The following is a 22,670-nucleotide window of genomic DNA, read 5'->3' as shown; positions in this document are numbered from 1 at the left end:
GGGCCATACAGTATTTCTGTTTCCAGCTTTTTGAGGAAACACCATACCATTTTCCACAGTGGCTATACCATTTCATAGTCCTACCAGTAGTATATGAAGTTCTAGTCTAGCCACAACTCATCAACATTTGTTGTTTTCTGTTTGTTTTTTTTTTTAATTTTGCTATTAATGCTAGGGTGAGATGATATCTCACTATGGTTTTGATTTATATCTCCCTCATGGCTAGTGATCGTGAGGTGAGCATTCTTCATGTTTGTTGACCACCCGAATGTCTTCTTTGGTGAAGTGTCTATTTTGTCCTCTACCATTTTTTAAATTAGGTTATTTGTTTTTCATTTGTTGAGATGTTTAAATTTCTATAAGTTCTAGAAATTAGTCAAAGTAGTATATAAATTTTTTAAATCAAGTACTGTACCGTAAAGACTTACAGCCTCGGCAACCCGGTGCAGGGTCACTATGAGTTGGAACCGACTCCCAGTACTTAACAACAACAACAACTGTATTTCTTAAAATTTTATATTACTTTCAGAAATAATAGTTATTAGTATTGAATAAAACATCGGAGTTTTTCAGTTTTCATTTTTGCTCCTTCAGAACAATTAAAAACCTTTAAAAATCTATTAATTTTTTTAAAAACTAGAATTTTTGTTGTTAAGTGCCTTGGAGTCAGTTCTGACTCATGGTGACCCTGGATAGGTTACTAAGGAGTAGCTGGAGGGTTTGAATTGCTGACATTCTACTTAGCAGTCTAGTGTGGTGAGTGCCATGTCAGGAGAGTCCAAAAACTAGAATTGTTATTGTTGTGGTTAAGTGCCATGGAGTCAGTTCCAATTCATAGCTACCCCGTATAGGATTTCTGGGGAGTGGCTGGTGAATTTGAACTGCCGACCTTGTGATTCAAACTGACCATGTGGTCCAGTGCTTATCTTACAGCACTACACCAGGATTCTGATGATATGCTAATAATCTATTGTGATGGTCACAGATAGTATAAGGTTTTATTGATAAAGCATGTAATTCACTTGTATCTTGGGTTCTCAACTAAATCTCTGAATTAAATTATTTACACATAAATGCAAATATGTTGTTGTTGTTGTTATGTGCCGTGGAGTCGGTTTCGACTCGTAGCGACCCTGCACAGGGTTTCCAAGGCTGTAAATCTTTACGGGAGCAGAAAGTCTCATCTTTCTCTCGCGGAACAGCTGGTAGTTTCGAATTGCTGACCTTGCGGTTCGCAGCCCGATTCATAACCACTACGCTACCAGAGCTCCTTAATGCAAATATATCCAAACATAAATAGTTTTAAAAGTCCACCATATTTATTTGTACTTATTTCCTGTTATCTTTTAAAAGAAAAATGTACTGCTGAACTTTGAAAATGGCTACTGTACCTGGTAACTAGAGAAGACCTAGGGGCTGCTTTTCCTGCTTCTTGCTACTAGGTAGATTGTTGTTGTTGTTGTGTGTCGTAGAGTCGGTTCCAACCCATAGAGACCCTGTACAGGGTTTCCAAGCCTGTAAATCTGTACAGGAGCAGAAAGCTTCATCTTTCTCCTGCGGATCAGCTGGCAGTTTCGAACTTCTGACCTTAAGGTTCACAGCCCAATTCGTAACCACCACGCTACCAGAAGAGATGGGGAAACTTTTCAACTTTTTTTCCCATTCAGACCAAGATCCAGATGTAAAACCCCAAACCAAACCCATTGCTGTCAAGTTGTTTCTGACTCATAAAGGCCTTATATGGGGCAGTGTAGAACTTCCCTATAGGGTTGGTTTCCAAGTCTGTTCATCTTTACGGGGACATAATCTTTGTCCTCCAGAGTGCCTGATGGTTCTATCTGTCAACCTATTCGATAGCAGCTAACACTTAACTGCTGCACCAAACTCCTTTGGGTATAAATGTGTTTCATAATTCAGAATATTTTGAATTTTAGAACGGCAATGAGTACATATTTTCCACATTTCATAATACAGCCAGGAGTGTCTGTAACAGCACTTCTGTGATCATATATATTATTCTAATATAAAATATATGAAGAATCATTTTAAGAAGGATCAATGAAGATCAGAATAGTCTTGCAAAAATTCAGATTAGAATTTGCCTTCAAGTGAATTTCAGTGGAAATCTTAAATTTTATTTTTTTGAACTTTTGGTTTTGAAATTGTAAGGAATTGTGAACCTCTACATGAGTAAGACCCAAATTATTCTTTTTTAAGAAAATGATATGAATGAATTAAGTCTGAAAAATGAATGAACATCTATGTAACTTACAATTGTTGTTAGGATCAAATGTCAAAGTTGAACTGTCTATAAGGTTTTCTAGTCTGTAATCTGTAAGCATATTGCCAGTTCTTTTCTACTACTAAATGGCTGGGTGAATTCGAACCACCAACCCTTCACTTGGCAGCTGAATGTTTAACTTTTGAACCACTAGGACTCTTTCATTACTAATAGTCATTATAAAGAATTCAGCTTATTGAGGGAAAGACATGTCAGATGTGTGGTCCAAAAAAATGATTTCTAATTTTTGAAGTATTTTGCCATGTATTTTTCACAAGGTATTCGTACCTTTGATTTTTTTCTGCAATTCCAGTAAGTAGGTATAGCAGGTAAAACTATTTTCATCATTTTTAAGAAGAAAAAGCTAACTTTCATAAAATTTAATTAAATCAACTAGGTTGCTTAGCTAATAAATGAAGGAGACAGGACTTCATTACTCTAAATCTCAGCCTCTAATTAGAACATTTCCTCCCTAGAATATTGTTGTTGTTAGGAGCCGTGGAGTCAGTTCCAACCCATAGCAACCCTATATACAACAGAGAGAAACACTGCCTGGCCCTGCACCATCCTCACAATTGGTACTATGTCTGAGCCCATTGTTTCAGTCATTATGTCAGTGCATCTTCTTGTGGCTCTTTTCTTTTTTGCTGACCCTCTACAAGATCCAAAGATAGAGGTGGCTTGATTTTCTAAGTAAAGAATTATAAAGAAAATGATTCATAGTGCCACTTAAACAAACTTTTCAATTGATACTGCCTGCAAGGTATCTAGAATTTTATACTTTTATTTATTTCCCCTCCAGATGTTATTTCTTGGAACATTTAGTCTGGGAATGGCAGGGAATCTAATGATCTCCACAGCTACAATTAACTGTCATTGTTGACAGTTCAGGTGGTCATGGTAATTGACTGTAACCCATAGCATGCTCCAGGAAGTATTGTACCAAAAATAAAGAATGTGAAGTTTGGGATAGAGGTGATGGATGGTGGATGGAGAGAATGTGGATGTCTTTGAATTATAGCACTTCTACCAAAACACTGTAGTAACATTGCATATGAATGCTGACAAACTGAGAAACAGTTTTGTAATACATGTTCTTCTAGTTACAGTGTGTAGCTATCTAAAGGTTTGTTAGTAACTAAGGGTAAAGAGGAAATTGGATTGTTGTTAAGTGCGGTTGAGTTGGTTCCGACTCACAGCGACCCTGTATAGGGTTTCCAAGGAGCGGCTGATGAGTTTGAACCACCGACTTTGTGGTTCAAACCAACCTTTTAGCTTAGTGCTTTGTCCTGTAGCACCACACCAGGACTTTTGTTTGTTGATGATACAAGGAAACTTCAACTAAAATATGTGTATCTTTGCAGAAACATGCCAAGGGACAAGACTTACTTAAACGAGTATGTGAGCATCTCAATCTTTTGGAAGAAGACTACTTTGGTCTAGCTATTTGGGATAATGCAACCTCTAAGGTGAGAAGACTGCTTTTAATATAAGATGCTGACTCGCCCCAAAATTGTTTCAGTTCTCTTACTGTTGTTGTTTTAAGAATATATTTATTCCTGCCGATATAAGTCACTATGTTTAGGGTTGTTCTTGTTTATTCTTGTTTTTCAGATTGTGTTGTTGTTGCTATTTTCCCTCAAGAATTAACATGAAAAAAAAAAAAAAAAAAGACCATTGCTGATGTGTTGTTTATCATGGAAAGGAAGTATATTTTTAAGTGACAGAGAAAGTTAGGTAGTATGATGTCCTGAGTAGTAAAGCTATATCAGTAACTTCATATATTACTATACAGTGAGTATTGTATTGAACACAGAAAAGGTTCCTAGTAAATATTTGTTGGAATGATGGTGTATAATTAATATTATCAGTGTGTCATAATTATGACATTATATTATAATTACATAGTTATAAGGTAATATACAATTATAATTTGAGAAAAATGTTATAAGAGAAAATGTTGTTATTAAGTGATGTCAACTTGGTTCTGACCCATAGCGACAATAGAATGAAACATTACCCAGTGCTGCACCAACCTCACAATTGTTATGCTTGAGCCCAATACTACTGCCACTGTGCCAACCCATCTTCTTGGGGGTCTTCTTGGGTTTTGCTGACCCTCCGCTTTACCAAGCATGATGTCCTTCTACAGGGGCTGGTTCTTCCTGATTATATGTCCAAATTATGAGAGAGGAAGGCTCATCATCCTGGCTTCTAAGGAGCATTGTGGCTGTGCTTCTCCCAATGCAGATTGGTTTGTTCTTCTAGCAGTCCATGAGACTTTTAATATTCTTCTCCAACACTGTAACTCAATGCATCAATTCTTCTATGGTCTTTCTTGTTCATTATCCAACTTTCACATGAATATGAGCCTGCTGAGCATGCCATAACTTGGATCAGGCATACCTTTGTTGTCAAACTGACATCTTAGTTCTTAAACACATTAAAGAGGTCTTATGCAGCACATTTGCCTAATGCAATATGTCATTTAATTTCTTGACTGCTGCTTCCTTGAGTGTAGATAGCGGATCCAAGCAAAATGAAATCTTTGACAACTTCAATCTTTTTTCCATTTATCATTGATGTTATTTACTGGTCCAGTGGTGAGGATTTTTGCTTTCTTTACATTGAGGAGCAACCCATACTGAAGGCTGTGGTCTTTAACCTTCACCAATAAGTATTTTAAGTCCTCTTCACTTTCAGCAAGCAAGGTTGTATCATCTGCATATTGCAGGTTGCTAATGAGTCTTCCTCCAATCCTGATACCATGTTTTTCTTCATATAATTGAGCTTCTCAGATTATTTGCTCAACATACAGATGAAATAAGTATGATAAAATAATACAACCCTGACACACACCTTTCCTGATTTTAAAACATTCCGTATCCCTATGTTCTGTTCTAACTACTGCCTCTTGGTATTACTGAACCAGCCATACAACGATTCTGACCTTTTCTTTCAGCCTAAAGTTGCTGACTTTTAAAGGAAGCAAAAGAAAGGGTGAGAGAATGAAGGAGGAAAGAAAGGTTAAAAAGTCAAGTATTTACTTCAGAAGACTGAATTATTTCCTGGGCAATCAAGCGAAAATTGCAAATAGTCGGGATCTTACAGTTTAGTGTGAAGGATATATTAATTGCTGGTGCAATACATGTTACACAAGAGAAAGTAGTTGTTGTTGTCAGGTGCCATCGAGTCGGAACCGACTCATAGCGACCCCATGCACAGCAGAACGAAACAATGTCCGATCCTGGGCCAACCTCACTACCGCTGCCAAACTTGATGCCATCAATGATGCCACCTGGCTGATCCATCTCATTGGGGGTCTTCCTCTTTTTCTCTGACCCTCCACCCTACCCAGCATGACATCCTTCTCCAGCAACTGTTCCCTCCTGACAATATGTCCAAGGTATGAGAGACAAAGTTTAACCATCTTGGCCTTCAAGGAGCACTCTGGCTGCACTTCTTCCAAAACAGATCTATTGGTTCTTTTGGCAGTCCATGGCACTTAGTATTCTCCTTCAACACCACAATTCAAAGGCATCAATTCTTCTGCGAACTTCCTTATTCACTGTCCTGCTTTCGCATTCATATGAGGTTATTGAAAATAGCATGGCTTAGGTCAGGCACACCTTAGTCCTCAAGCTGACATCTTTGCTCATCAACACTTTAAAAAGTTCCTGTGCAGCAGATTTGCCTAATGCAATACGTCGTCTGATCTCTTGACTGCTGCTTCCGTGAATGTTGATAGTTGATCCAAGAAGAATGAAGTCCTTGACAACTTCAATCTTTTCTTCGTTGATAAGAATGTTGTTTATTGGTCCAGTGGTGAGGATTTTTGTTTTCTTGAGAGTGACATGTAATCCATACTGAAGGCTGTGCTCTTTGATCTTCATCAGTAAATGTTTCAAGTCCTCTTCACTTTCAGCATGCAAGGTTGTATCATCTGCATATCGCAGGTTGTTAATGAGTCTTCCTCCAATCCTGACACCACGTTTTTCTTCATAGAACCCAGCTGCTCGTATTATTTGATCAGCATACAGGTTGAATATGGTGAAAGACACAACCTTGTCGCACACCTTTCCCAATTTTAAAACATTCCATGTTCCCATGCTCTCTTGGAACAACTGCTTCTTGGTCCAGGTACAGATTTCTCAGAAGTACAATTAAGTGTTTTGGAATGCTCATACTTCTCAATGTTGTCCATAGCTTGTCGTGATCCACACAATCAAAAGCCTTTGCGTAGTCAATAAAGCAGAGGTAAACATCCTAGTGATATTCTCTGCTTTCAGCCAAGATCCATTGAACATCAGCAATGATATCTCTTGTTCCACGGCCTCTTCTGAATCTGGCTTGAACCTCTGGAAGTTCTCTGTCAATGTATGATTGTAGCCATTTCTGTATTACCTTTAGCAAAACTTTACTCGCTTGAGATATCAAAGAGATTGTCTGATGATTTCCGCATTCTGTTGGGTCACCTCTCTTTGGAATGGGCACAAATATGGATCTCTTCCAATCAGTCGGCCAGATAATTATCTTCCAAATTTCTTGGCAGAGATGAGTGAGTGCCTCTTATGCTGCTTCACTTTCTTGAAACATTTCAATTTTTATTCCATCTATTCCTGGTGCCTTGTTCTTTGACAATTCCTTCAACGCACTTTGGACAACCCACCATAATACACTAAGAGACAAAAAGTTTTTCCTTTTTCCATTATCAGTCTCTGATACCTTCTTTTGGTGTATGTAAAGATTTGTCCTTCGTATGTGTAATTTCCCTCCATAAGGATGTCTGGATCTGCATGTTTTGTTTAAAGACAATTGAGTACCTTTTAGGTAATCTCCATGAGACAGACTTGTATAATAAGGAGGAAAGTTAATTGACTTGTCCTCACATAGAATGACTTCTGTGCTGTTTGCAGAATAATAGGCCTGTTGCCAGACTGTCTGGCAAGAGCAGAGGAAAAGTAGTCAGAAAACAGACATCTATAGCCCTGTGAGAGATTTATTGGCACAATGAATCCAAGTTATATGAGTTAAATGCTTGCTTTCTTACATTTTATTCTTACTTACAATTAGTTATGAATGAATCAAAGTTTATTTTTCCACCCACATTTGTTCTCCTTTCCCTACAAATTCCCTTTCTAAGCATAACATTTTGAGTTCTTCCAGGAAATAATGAGTATTTTAAATTAGAATTACATTTAATTACATTTAATATGGTCTTTTATCTTGATTGTTTCTTCCATTTTCTGTATGGGTGAATTTCCTTACCTCTAGAAAACAATCAACTGTGAAAGGAGAATCAATCATATTCATAAGGATTTGGTCATTTTTTCTTACAAGAAACTTGTGAAGGCAAAAAACAAACAGAAGTGGAATGAATATCAAATAAGAGTGTGAAGAGTTTATTTTACTATTATCTGCAAGGATTAATTGTTTTCCATTGATGTGTGATTGGCTTTGATGACAAGTACCAGTGATTATCGGTATCTGTGATGCCTGGTAAATTACAAATACTAAGATGAATTCTATCAATATACTTGTAGAATAGGAAGGCTACATTTGGGCTCTTAACTTGGTTGACATTTCTGGTCAATTTAAATGTGACTTTTTTAGTACCTAAAAAATTACTTGTACTATAGAGCTATAAGTTGCTGTGATGCTAGGTTATTCCACTGATATTTTAAATATCCACAGGGTCACCTGTGGTAGACTGTTTCCAGTGGAGCTTCCAGATTAAGACAGACTAGGAAGAAAGAGAGGCAGATGACTTTAGAATGGCTAGCCATTGAAATCTTTATGAATTATAGCAGCCCATTATCTATTAAAGCGCCAGAAGATGAACCCCTGAGGATGGAAGGCACTCAAAATACGACTTTGCAGAAGAGCTGCCTCAAAGTAGAGTTGAACTTAATGATGTGGATGGAACACAGTTTTCTAGGCCTTCATCTACTGATGTGGTACAACTGAAAATGGGAAGAAATAACTGTAAATATCCATTAATAATTGAAATGTGAATGAATCTATGAAAACTAGAAGTCATCGAAATGAAGTAGAATGCATAAAGAGTGATATCCTTGGCAGTAATGAGCTGAAATGGCCTGGTACTAGACATTTTGAATACAACAATTAATATGGTTTACTATGCTGGGAACAACAAATTGAAGAGGAATGGTGTCACATTCATCGTTCAAGATCTGTCTTGGAAGTACAATGCTGTCTGTCATAGGATAATATCCACAAGCCTACAAGGAAGGCCAATTAATATGACTATTATTTAGATTTACACTCCAATCTCTAAAGTCATTGATGAAGAAACTGAGGAATTCTACCAACTTATTCAGTCTGAAATTGATCAAACATGCAATCAAAATACATTGATAATTACTGGTGACTGGAATGTGAAAGTTAGAAACAAAGAGGAAGGATCAGTAGTTGGAAAATATGACCTTGGTGATAGAAACAATGCTGGAGATCACATAATAGAATTTTGCAAGGCCAACAACTTATTAATGACATATATCATCAATATCATCAGTCAAAACAAGGCCAGGGGCTAACTGTGGAACAGACCATCAATTGGTCATATGCAAGTTCAAGTTAATGCTGAAGAAAATTAAAACAAATTCATGAAATCCAAAATATGACCTTGAATATATCCCACCTGAATTTAAGAGACCATCTCAATAACAGATTTTATGTCTTAGACACTAATGATGAAGAGAGGATTTGTGGATGAAATCTAGACAGGAAAGAAAGAAAAGACCAAATGGATTTCAGAAGAGACTCTGAATCTTGCTCTTGAAGAACAAAGATGCTAAAGACTAGAAGAAATGATAAAGTTAAAGAGCTGAACAGAAAATGTCAAAGGTCAGCTCTAGATGACAAAGTAAAGTATTATAATGAAATGTGCAAAGACCCGAGTTAAGAGTTGTAGAAGAATATTTAAAGTACTGTCAGAAGAACACACAAATCTGTATTGAAAGAAGTACAAGCCAGAATGTTGTTTAGAAGCCAGGATGGTAAGACTTCCTCTCTCATTCTTCAGACGTATCATCAGGAGGAACCAGTCCCCGAAGAAGGATATAATGTTTGGTAAAGTTGAGAGTGATAAAAAAAAAAAAAAAGATTAAAAAAATCCCCTCCCCCCCAATGAAATGGATTGGCACAGTGGTGGCAGCAATGGGCTCAAGTATAACAACAGTGGTGAAGATGGTGCAGTGCAGGACCAGTGTTTGGTTCTGTTGTGCATAGGGTTGCTATGCGTTGAAACTGATTTGATGGCACCTAGCAACAACAACAACAAAGGCACTTGACTGTGTGGATAATAACAAATTATGGATAACATTGTGAATAATGGGAATTCCAGAACACTGTATTTGTGCTCATGAGGAACATGTACATATACTAAGAAGCAGTTGTTAGAATAGAACAAAGGGATACTGAGTGGTACAATATCAGGAATGGTGTGTGAGGATTGTAGTCTTTCACCATACTTATTCAATCTGATCAACTATTGCTGAGCAAATAACACAAGAAGCTGAGTTATTTGAATAAGTACATGACATCAGGATTTGAGGGAGACTCATAACCTTCAATAAACAGATGACACAACCTTACTAACTGGAAGTGAAGAGGACTTGAAATACTGATGAAAATCAAAGACTGCAGCCTTCAATATGGATTGTACCTTAATGTAAAGAAAAAAAATTCTCACAACTGAATAAATAAATAACATCATGATAAATGGACAAAAAATTGAAGTTGTCAAAGACTTTATTTTGCCTGGTTTCACAGTCAACACTCGTGAAAGCAGCAATCAAGAAATCAAACAACACATTGCAAGTGGAGGGTCAGTGAAAAAGAGGATGACACAGTAGCAGCAAAAATGGGATCAAACATAACAACAATTGTGAGGATGGCTCAGGACCAAGTAGTTTCGTTCTATTGTCTGTAGCATCACTATGAGTCGGAACTGGCTTGATGGGACCTAACAAAAAAACCCACAAAGATGTTTTATAAACATATATTGGTATAGTGATATGAAGTCAGTATCCTAAAAGCAGCATAAACATTGGTTATTTTTTAAGTTAAGAAAGACAAATTCCTAGAATTTACAGATAAGTCTTTCACCTCATAAGTCAACAATTTGTCCATTGTATAAACTATATGTGTAAACATACTATTGCTTCTGATAAGGAAACTGATGTCCAATTTAGGGCATGGAGTTCTTTCTTAGAACATTATGATTGTAATTGCTGCAAAATATACTAACAGCTTTTATTCTACCCCCTAAAAGGCCATTGTCCCAATCACAATTTGTATCATCTCTACCCTGGCTATTTCAGTATCTTCATTTGTTTGTTAATTTATTTACTCATTCACTCATGAAACATTTATTGAGTAGTTAGCATATGCCTTGTGTTGGACAGAACTATAAAAGACATAATATTTCCTTAAGGAGCTCCAAATTGACTAGGGGACATCAGTAAGGTGGAGACCCAAATAGAGTAGAGAGTCAGAAAGGACTTTCTGCAGAGGTAACATCAGAGCTGAATTATAAAAGATGGTCAGGAATCATCCAGTTGAAGAGATGAGGGCAGAGTGCTCCAAGTAGAAGGAACAACATGTGAGAGGTGTTTTGAGATAGAACACATGGGAGACCTGCAAAACTTGGGTTGAATGAATGCAGATCTGTACCAGAACATAACTATTCTTCATCTCTTTGTTATTTAGAAACTGTTCTCTTTAACCTTGAGAAGGAATGTAACTTTTTAAATGTCCAAACTTAAATTATGTTTAATATATTATTGTATTTAACTCACAAGATAAAATTGATAAAATGGACTCCTTGAAAGAGAACCCCTACCACTGTAAGTGTTCAAATAGAAACAAGTTGTTTTAGGGAGGGCTGTAAAATAATTACTAAAACACAGTTCTCTAACTTTTTTCCTTTCAATATTTTATTTTTTATAAATTAAGTTTTGCCTCTCTCTTCTACCTGTAAGCCTTTCTTTCTCCTTCCCCTCACAACCATGCTCCTAGAGAGATTAGTTTACACATGCTTTCTCTATTTCCTCACAGGCATTAATAATACAGAAAGTATATAAATCATATATGTATATGTCAAAAAAATTTTTATCAAGTGAACACATCTGTGTAAATGCCCCCCAAATCAAGAAATGAACATTACCAAAACCTCAGAAGCTCCATTTGTGGACCCTCTGCCCCAGTTAATACCTCCACCCATAACAATCACTACTTTGACCTAACCCCTGTTAAAAGTAACCTCTTCCTGACATCTATCATCATCAATTAATTGCCTGATTTTAAACTTTACATAAGTAGAATAATACAATATGTTCTCTGAGGTCTGGCTTTTTTTTGTTCAATATCATGTTCTTGAGATTCATCCATGTTGCAGATAGCAATAGCTCATTCATTCTTACTGCTATGTTCATTGTATGACTATATCTCAATTTAATGTTGATAGACATTTGACATATTTACAGTTTGGTACTTTTATAGACACTGTTGCTAGGAACATTCTTGTAATGTCATTTAGTGCATGCACAGCTTATCATACACATTTCTGTTGATAATAGTACTAAAGTAGAATTGCTAGGTTGTAGGGAAGGCAGATATTTAGCTTTAGTAGAAACACTTTCCAAAGTGGTTTTAGCAGTTTACAATCCCACCAGCAGTGAATGAGCACTCCTTTCTGTGTGCTACATCTTCATGTAAGTTTGGTATAACTCATTGCATTTTGATTTCTACCCTTACTCTTCTGTTGAAACTGTTCTTGCCAAGATAAATCTAACAATTTTTAGTTCTCATATTGTCCATTTGGCAGCATTCTTCATTTCATCCTTGTAACTTTCTATTAACTTTTCCCCTTCCCTTTGATCTCTCCTCAGTTAATTTTTCAGCTCTTCTCCACCCCTTAAATGTTTGTGTGTCCCAAGAATCTATCTTAGTTTCTTTCTTTTCACTCTACTATATGTTCTCTGAGTGATTTCACCTACTTCCTTTGATTCATCAATCATCTATATAAGGAAGGTACTCAAATTTTTATCTCTGGTGGAGCTCTGGTAGCGTAGTGGTTACGAATCGGGCTGCGAACCTTAAGGTCAGCGGTTCGAAACTACCAGCTGCTCCGCGGGAGAAAGATGAGGCTTTCTACTCCCGTAAAGATTTACACCCTCGGGAACCCTGTACAGGGTCGCTATGGGTCAGAACTGACTCTACGGCACTTAACAACAACAACAACAACAGTACCAGACCAGTTTGTCAATTGAAAGATTTTCAAAGATACATAAATGTATCATATACTCTGTGAATATACCACAATGCATTCATTCTACTGTTGATGAAAATTTGAATTGCTTTTAGTTTTTTGCAAGTATTTTCTTCCTCATCAAATCTGTTTCTTTTCTTCAGTCATTGGTGATCAGTGAACCAAATCTATTTTTTGAGATGGTGTCAGTTCAGGAGGGATGCGTTCAGGGTCAAACTTTGGCCTTTGTGGAGTTGGTCTGTTTTTCTTTAGCATTTACCCCAACTTGCACATGGGCAATTGATGTTCTTTTCTGTAGATGGCTCCTGGCCTTGTCTTGACTGATGACAAACATTTCCATTGTCTCTTTCCATAGAGGTAGTCGATTTGATCCCTGTGTAGTACATCTGGTGATGCCCATGTACATAGTTGTTGCTTATGTTGTTGAAAAAAGTATTTCCAATAAATAAGCCATTGGCCTTGCAGAATTCTGCCATTGCAATCTCTGGCTTCGTTTCTGTCACCAAGGCTGAATTTTCCTACTTCTGGTTATTATTCTTGTTCTCCAGCTTTCACATTCCAATCACCAGGATCTGTCAGTGCATCTTTCTTACATGTTTGATCAATTTTGGATGCAGCAGTTTGTAGAACTCTTCAATTCACTCATCTTTGGCTTTAGTGCTGGTGTGTAAATATGAATAATAATTGTATTAACTTGTTTTCCTTGTAGGAGTATATATATTAATCTATCACCGACAGCTTTGTAATTCACGATAGACCTTGAAACATTCTTTTTGATGATGAATGCAACACTATTCTTCTTCAATGTGTCATACCCAGAATAGTAGATCATATGATTGCCAGATTGAAAATGGCCAGTACCAGTCCATTCTAGCTCATTTATTACTAGAATGTTGACATTGACATGCTACATTTCAGTTTTGATGACTTCCAATTTTCCTCCTTTCATACTTTGTGCATTCCATGTTCTAATTACTAATGGATATCCTGGAAGTGTTACTTCAACCACCTCACTAGGGTCAACTCTAATTTTAGGCAACTCTTTCTCAGTCATATTTTGAGTGCTTTCCAATGTAAGGGGTGTATCTTCTAACATAGCACTAACAAGATAACCTTTCTGTCCTCAATTTTTCAGCAGGAGCCACTAGCATTAGGTCATCCAGGTCATTGCTGCCCAGGTGGCAGGAGGAGTGGTGTGCCGCTGTTGGGTCTCAGCCTCATTGCTCATGGTTGCAGTGATGGTAACAAGGGCTGAATGTGATAGCTGCATCTCCTCCAGGGGTGTGACGTTAATTTGGCCAGTGGCGGTGGGGTTACTCAGGAACAGATTTGATGCATTCAGCACTAATGACTGAAGACCAGAAGAGTTGTGGAATGGCATCAAGAGCATCATCCATGAATAAAGCAAAAGGTCATTTAAAAGATAGGAAAGAAAGAAAAGACCAAAATGGATATCAGAAGAGATTCTAAAACTTGTTCTTGAATGTAGAGAAGCAAAAGTGAATTGAGTTGCAAATGTAAAGGTAGATGTTTTTGTAACAAAAAGAGGGGAGTGGTTGATCTTGCAGTCCAGGAGCAGAGGACCCTGGTACCATAAAGGGAGAAGAGTGGGAGCAGAGTGTGGGACCTATTCAGAGAAGCAGCGATGCCAGAGATGACAACATGGAGAGATGGAGTGGCTGGGGACTCTAAACTCATGGAGGGAGTGGGGTTGTGAGCTGGCGGCCAGGACAGGTTTACAGGGTATGCCTTTCAGTTGTTTGAATGACTATATATTCCTGAGTGTTTTTTTTGTACATCCAAAAAATAAATAAATAAAAAGAACAGGGAATAGAAGCAAATACTGTTGAATGATGATGGATGGAGGGGATTATAATCATTGCAACGAAACAAAATATGGTAGGATGAGTGTAAAGCTGATATTCTCTCATGTAAACTATCACTCAATTAACAATAAAAACTTAAAAAAAAAAAAAAAAAAAAGTGAATGGAAGACATAGACTCCCATAGACCTGAAGATAAGAGAGAGATGAGGAAGGGCTGGTTGGTCTGAAGTATGGTAAGACCCGGGGACTCCTAAGCCTATGGACAAGGACATAGCCACAGAGGGCTAGAGCTCATAGTGAAGCATCCAGCTGAATTGAAGTAAGGGGAGATGCACAAGAACCCCCAAACTTGCAGATAGTACCCATTGGGCCTAGCTTCGATGACTTGATGATCAGAACTCTACTAGAGGAAGATAAAGAAATTTGATGAAGGAAACAAGTGTAAATAGCTACAATTTGATGAACTTGACCTATACTTATGGTTGTATTAGCTCATAATACCAACTAAGAGGTAAAGAGTCTTCACATCAAGGATCAAAACTATACTCTCTGTACACAGGGTTGATAGGAATGGGCAACTTAGACATTGGCTACCTAAAATGGGGGAAAGGGACTATAAAAGCTTGAAGTGACTGGCTTACAAGTTTTTAAGAGGGAGTTTAATTTCAGAGTTTTCAGGGGAAAGTAGAATCCGTATTGAATAGTTTTCATCTAGTCTAGGTGAGTCTGGTGACAGGAGATGGGGATAAGATTCTTATGATTCAATAGTGAGTAATTGTTATCATGACTAATTGCAATTGTCACAACTGTAAAAGTATAAGTTTTGTAACATAAACAGGGGAGTAGTTAATCTTACATTCCAGGAACAGAGGACCCTAGGGCCATCAAGGAAGAAGAGCATGAGTGGAATGTGGGACCCTATCCAGAGAAGCAGCAACACCAAAGATGAAGGCAGAAATGATGGCATGGAGAGATAGAGCAGTTGAGGACTCTAGACTCACGGAAAAAGAATGGATGTGTGCTGGCAGAAGGCAGGCTTGCAGAATGCGTCCCTGGGTTGTTTAAATGATTCTATATTCCCAAGTGTTTTTGTGTATGTCCAAAAAAAAAAAACAACAACAGAGGGAATAGAATCAAATACTGTTGAATGATGATACATGGAAGGTATTGTAATCATTGCAATGAAACAAAATACTATAGGATGAGTGCAAAACCAATGTTCTCCCATGTAAACTGTTACTCAATTCACAATAAAAGCTTAAAAAAAAAAGTGAATAGAAGAAATGATGAAGTAAAAGAGTTGTACAGAAACCTCAAAGAACAGCTCTAGAAGGCAAAGTCAAGTATTGTAATGAAATGTGCAACATGGAGTTAGAAAACCAAAAGGGAAGAACAAGCTTAGTATTTCTTAAACCAAAAGGATGGAAGAAAAGATTCAAACTTTGGGTTATAATACTGAAGGATTCTATGAGCAAAGTATGGAATAATGCAAAAAGCATCAGAAGAATATAGAAAGAATACACAGAGTCACCACACCAAAAAAGAAATGGCGGATGTTAAACCATTTCAAGAGGTAGCATAGGATCAAGAACCTATGGTATTGAATGAAGAAGTTCATGCTGCACTGAAGGCATTGGCAAAAAACAAGACTCCAGGAATTGATGGAATACAAATTGAAATATTTCAGCAAACTGTTGCTCATCTATACCAAGAATTTTGGAAGACAGTTACCTATCCAACTGATTGTAAGAGATCCATACGTGTACCTTCCAAAGAGAAGTGACACAACAGAACTCAGAATTCATTGAACATTATAATTAAAATCACATACCAGTAAAATTTTGCTTAAGGTCATTCAAAATTGGTTGCAGCAGTATATCCCTGGGGAACTTTCAGAAATTCAAGCCATATTCAGAAGAGGTCATGAAACTAGGGATATCATTGCTGACATCAGATGGATTGGCTGAAAGCAGAGAACACCAAAAATATGTTTGCTTGTGCTTTATTGACTATGCAAAGGCTTTTGATTTTGTGGGTCATTACAAGCTATGGATAACAGTGCAAAGGATAGGTATTCCAGAACATTTAATTGTGCTCATGTGGAACCTGTACATAAATCAAGAAGCAGTCATTCAAACAGAACAAAGGGATACTGAATAGCTTAAAATCAGGAAAGGTGTGTGCTAGGGTTGTATCCTTTCAGCATACTTATTCGATCTGTATGCTGAGCAAATAATATAAGTTGGGTTATATAAAGAAGAATGTGGTATCAGAATTGGAGGAAGATTCATTACAACCTGGGATATATAGATAACACAACCTTGCTTGCTGGAAGTGAAGAGGACTTTAAATATTTACTGACAAAGAGCAAAGCCTTCAGTATGGATTGCACCTCAGTGTAAGGAAAACAAGAATCCTCATAATCATTGAGATGAAATAAAGTGTGTATTTGTTGAATGTAAAACTGATGATCATTATCTGTAAATCTTCACTCAATTCACAATAATTTTTTTTTTTTTTTTTTTTAATTAAACAAGAAAAGGTGGGGTTGCTTCACTATGCTGGAAAGATGCCTATTCAAAAATAGTAGAAAGTAATCTTCATTAAGAGTTCTAGATTACATGGTATAAACCAAGATTCTCATTGGTTCCACAAACTTTACCAGTTAGTCTTTTAAAGTCTTCTTTGACTTCGGATTTGACAGCCACTAAAACTTATTCAGTCTAAATGAGAGGCTAATGACAAAACATCCAGGTCCCTCCCTTCCTGACAGGGCTTAAACAAGTGTGTGCTTAATTTTTACATTATTAAAAAAAAACAGTTGCTGTTGAGTCGACTCCAACTCATGATGACCTCATGTATGTCAGAGTAAAACTGCTCTATAGGGTTTTCTATGGCTGATTTTACAGCCTTTTTTCTGAAATACCTCTGGGTAGATTTGAACCTCTAACCTTTTAGTTAGCATCCAAATGCAGTAATCATTTCTACTATCCAGGAGCTTTTTTTACACTATTATTGTTGTTAAGGCCCTTGAATCATTGGGATCCTGTATAGGATTTCCGAGGAGCAGTTGGTGGGTTTGAACTGCAGACATTGCAGTTTGCATTCTAGTGCTAATCCTATAGTGCCACACCAGAAATTTTACACTATAGAGCAATTTTATTACTAAGTGGTATTTATTAACATGCAGGAGACCTGATGTGGTGCTGCGGGTTATTGCACTGTACTGTAACGTTGGTTTGAACTGTAAGGTCAGCGGTTCAAGCTCCCCAGCCACTCCTTGGAAATCCTATACAGGGTCTCTATGAGTTGGAACCAACTTGAGGGCACTTAACAATAACAACAATTAACATACAAGGGGACTAAAAATCCATTATTTTAATTCCATTTTCCATGAATTTTTTGAAGCCCCCTAATATTTCTTTATCTTCTTTGTTAACTGCAGAGATGGGTGGGTAGAACTTTATAAAAGGAAAACAATTCCTACTCTATGGCTAATTTTCTTTTGTCTTGAATGTCTTCATATAACAGGCAAAATGGTATATAATCAGATATAAGATTGTAGTATTCAAGCCCATTCCTTGGGTAGAATAAATGAAATGCTTCCTCTATGCTCTGCCCTTATTTGTGGAGGGTGAGGAGCAAGCACCTTACTCCTCTTTTCTAAATGCTATTAAAATTCAGTTTTGAACCTTTAGGTTTAGGGAAGGGATGAAGATTGGGAGGAGGAATCAGAGGGGTTCCTGAAGTGCTAGTAACATATATTCCTTTATGTTCCCTTTGATACATTATTGGTCTATCTACTTATGTTTTGTATATCTTCTGAATGTATCTTCTACTTCAGTAAAAATGCTTTTAAACAATTAAATTTAGAAATCTCTGTCTTTAAACATCTTCTCAGAGTTCTGGTGTGGCATTGTGGGTTAAGATGCTGGACTGCAGAGTTGGTTTGAATCATAATGTTGGCAGTTCAAGTTCACCAGCCCTTCCTTGGAAACCCTATACAGGGTCTCTATGGGTTAGAACAACTTGATGGCACTTGACAACAAGGGACCTGTAAGAGATGTTAATGGTAATACTCTTTTCAAGTGCCATTATTTTGCTAGGTAAGGAAACTTGGTAGCTTAGTGGATGACGATCTGGGCTGCTAACCACAAGGTCAGTAGTTCGAACCTACCAGTCACTCCACTGAAGAAAGAGGAGACTTTCTGCTCATAAAGATTTACAGCCTTGGAAAATCTATACAGGGTCACTATGAGTCAGAACCTATTTGGTGGCACACAACCACAACCACTCTATAGGTGGAGGAACCCTATCTGAATGATATGCAGACTCTAAGCAGAGTTGGAGAAGGGTGAAAGGAGACAATTATTGTAGGCAAGAATTTTCAAGGAAAATTTAATAGTTATTCATTCATTAGACGTTGTTAAGTGCTGTCAAGTCAGTTCTGACTCATAGCAACTCTCTATAGGGTTTCTGAGGAGTGGATGCTGAGTTTGAACTGCTGACCTTGCTGTTCAAACCGATCTTGAGGTCAAGTGCTTACCCTATGGTGCCACACCAGGACTCCTGAGCACAAATCATATGAGATGTTGTACATAGAAAGCCTGAAGCAGACCAGAGATTCAAGGGAAAGGGAAAGTTTGGATGATGTCAATTAATCCTGGTTGTATATCTTTGCTAGTCTTTATAGAATAATAAACATTGTAAGCACTCATTTAGCATTTGCTGTTTACCGAGAGTTTTATATATATTAATTTTCACAATAACTATGATGAAGCCACTGCTGCTACTACTGTCACTGATATCCCATTTTATGCATGAAGAAACTGAGGTACAGAGGCATACTATTGTATGAAGTCACTCAGCCAAAAAATAGTAGTGGATGGAGCCTATGATTCAAGACCAATAGTCCCCTATTTTTCTACTCATTAAGTTTCCTTAACTATACTATGCAATTCTAATTCAGAGACTATTGAGATAAATGTAGGTTGGTATGGAAGCACTATTTGAAGATGGTCCATGGTCCTGCTTCAGGTACTCTGTTGTTGATGTTTTGGAGATCTGTGTGAATGCCTTTTCTTCTTTTTACAGACATGGCTGGATTCTGCCAAAGAAATAAAAAAGCAGGTTCATGGTAAGTGGATAAAGCCTTTTTTATAGTTCTTTCTTTCTTTCAGTAGATCAAGGGATTTCCTGCCATTTTTCTGACAGTGAGTTCCTTTAGAATCATGACTATTGCATGTGACTTTAAAATTGAGATAAAACCTTCCCCTGAAAGGAGGAGATTCCATAATAGAAAGATACAGCATAAGTAGGTACTATTACTATATAGGTCAGATCTTGGTATTTTTCTTACGAGTTAGACTGCTAACCTCAAGGTCAGCAGTTCAAAACTACCAGTTGCCCCATGGGAGAAAGATGAGGCTTTCTGCTCCCATAAAGATTTACAGCCTCGGAAACCCTATACAGGGCTGCCATGAGTCGGAACTGATTCCATGGCATACAACAGCAACAGGCAACATTGGGGAAGATAAAGATCAGTTGAGAGTAGCAGAAGGTGAAAAAGAACAAAGATGAAAAGAGAAAAAGGCTATGGGAGTCAGTTATTATAATGCTAGTGATCAAAACGACAGTAGCTACTATTAGGAGTTTAGTGCTCTATCCTGTTCTTTTTACATTGCTCTGGGCTTTTTCCATATTTTCTTGCCTGTAATTAATTATTCCCATTTCTACAACCTCTTTCCAAATTGTAGTAAGGGGACTGGGGAAGAAGAAATGAATGGGAGAATGATAATTACTTGCCAGTAGTCCTTCTGACATTGTGACTTATATCCTATCTTTAAGCCCTCTAGTTTAGTGGACTGCTAACCACAAGGTCTGCGATTCAAAGCCACCAGCCACTCCTCAGAAGCCCTGCAGGGTTGCTGTGAATCAAAACCCACTTAACAGCACTTAACAACAACAACAGCAAAGCTCATGTTAGTGCTGCATGCTCTGTTTGAATTGCTGTCCTAACATAAGTATTTCTAGGTTGAACAAAGCATAGGTTAGAATTTTTCAGTTCAGGCCCAATGGGCTAGCTAAGGAATGGAAAACTATTATTATTATTTACATTTCTTATGGTCAATCTTTATAGATGGAGTCCTGGTATGGCACTGTGGGTTAATGTGTTGAACTGCAATGTCAGTTTCACTGAAAGGTCAGCGGATCAAGCTCACCAGCCACTCCTTGGAAACCTATACAGGATCGCTATGAGTTGGAACTGACTCAGCGGCACTTAACAGCAACTACAGCATAGTTACAGATAGAAATATATTTAAACACATAAATTCATGGCATACCTATTCTTCTGTTACTTGTTTTCCTTACATCACATGCATCTTTCTGTGTCAGTATTTGCAGAAAATGCAAAAATCCTCACATCTAGACCAAGAAGAAACATCACGACAAAATGGAAAAAATATTTAAGTTGTTGAGGATTTAATTTTACTTACATCAGTATGGAAGGAGCTCTGGTAGCGTAGTGGTTACAAGTTGGACTGCTAACCTCAAGGTCAGCAGTTCGAAACTACCAGCTGCTCCATGGGAGCAAGATGAGGCTTTCTGCTCCCGTTAATATTTACAGCCTTGGCAACCCTATGCAGGGTCGCTATGAGTCAGAATCGACTCCACGGCACACCACCACCACTACCACATCAGTATGGAGAAATTTTTTCTTGTTTAAGGTTACATGCCCTTTTTAATTTAGTTTTGAGGAAACTTCTAAGAAATGCAATAGTGGTAATTCATCATGGTTAGAAAGCTTTAACTCAAAAAGACAATTTTCATTTTTCATTTGTGACTGAATAGAAAACACTTTTGTTATGGTGAAATGCTTTCCTTTAGACTTTGCTTATAACGACTTTAACTTTCTTAAAATAGAAAAAAGCATTCCTGTGCACTGACAACTCTTTATATTTCTCCCTACTTATAAAAAGCTTGTTTTTAAATGTAAGTCAGAGCAAAAAAAATTCAGAATATTTGAAACCTGACAAGAAAACCTTAACTCTAGCCTGTTTAAATAAAAATATTTATAATATTCAATATTACTCAGAAACATATGATTGTGCTAGAGAAAAGTATCTAGAAGATTATCTTCCAGGCCAGAAAAACATCTCTTGCTAAGGTAAAGCACTTATGTCTTTGTAATTAAAAAATAAAAACCCAGGTCCTTAACAGAAACTAAAGACTCCTAGTGTTTCACTGTAGGATCAGCACTAGTCTGTGAACCACAGGGTTGGCGATTCAGGCTCACCAGCCACTCCTCAGAAACCTTATACAGGATCACTGAGTTCAAACCAACCTTGCAGTCCAGTGCTTATCCTGTGGTGCCACACCAGGACTATACACACACACACACATATCCTTGGTGATGTTGTATGATAAACTTTGGAGTGCTAGCCATAAGGTTGACTGTTCAAACTCACCTGCTGTTCTGCAGGAGAAAATGAAGATTTCTGCTCATATAAAGACTTAGAGTCTCAGAAACCCTATCCAGGGTCACTATGCATCAGAAGCAACCTGATGTCAATGGGTGTACATATACATCTTTTAATTCCATTGGTCCACAAACTTTTGAAGCTCCATTGTATTGTGAATAAGTAATACAGACACCTACATGTATACGTAAGAGTCTCCTTGGGGTCTTGTTAAAATGTAGATTCTGATTCAGTATATCTTAGTTGTAAATATAAATTCTTAGCAGGGTGGTCAAACCAGTTCAAAGTCTTGATGTGCATAAATATGTATAGGAAGGCATATGTGAGTATATGCCTGTGATTTTGCACGTCATGGATGTTTTTATATGACCTTTCTAGCTATGGTCTTGTAATACCCACCAAATGATGGGGTCACACTATGAAAATAAGGTACTTGTGGCCCACTAAGAGGATTAGACAGTGTCACAGATTGAATTATGACCTGCCCCCACGCTTAGCTCCCCCTCAAAAAAGTATGTGTCAAATTAGCTGGGCCATGATTCTCGATGGTTAGGCAATTATGCAGACGGCATATTGAAGGGTTTTGTTTCCTTATCCATTCTGCCACTTTCCGTCTCTTAACAGGTGCATTTAATATGTTACATTCAGTGTAATTATCGATAGGTATGGATTAATTGCTGTCATTATGTTTGCTTTTTTGTGGTGTTGCTGCTTTCTTTGTTCTGTGTGCCTTCCTTTGTTGAGTTCATGCTTTTTGTGTTCTTTCTTGTGAGTTTCCTCATAGTTTT

At 37.4% G+C, this 22,670-nt stretch overlaps 1 protein-coding gene across 6 annotated transcripts in view; it reads left to right on the top strand.

The window, feature by feature from the left end:
• EPB41 (erythrocyte membrane protein band 4.1 (elliptocytosis 1, RH-linked)) overlaps positions 1 to 22,670 on the top strand; it is a 256,505-nt gene that overhangs the window by 112,451 nt on the left and 121,384 nt on the right. For all 6 annotated transcript variants that reach the window (XM_006862207.1, XM_006862203.1, XM_006862206.1 and 3 more), the window contains 2 exons: positions 3,646 to 3,750; positions 19,496 to 19,538. In XM_006862207.1, the coding sequence (XP_006862269.1) occupies positions 3,646 to 3,750; positions 19,496 to 19,538 (148 nt within the window). The remainder of the gene's footprint in view (positions 1 to 3,645; positions 3,751 to 19,495; positions 19,539 to 22,670) is intronic.

The sequence above is a fragment of the Chrysochloris asiatica genome, unplaced genomic scaffold, assembly GCF_000296735.1.
Source record: "Chrysochloris asiatica unplaced genomic scaffold, ChrAsi1.0 scaffold00047, whole genome shotgun sequence".
Lineage (NCBI taxonomy): Eukaryota > Metazoa > Chordata > Mammalia > Afrosoricida > Chrysochloridae > Chrysochloris > Chrysochloris asiatica.
Note: the sequence above shows the minus strand (reverse complement) of the source record. Positions and strands in the feature narration are given on the sequence as shown.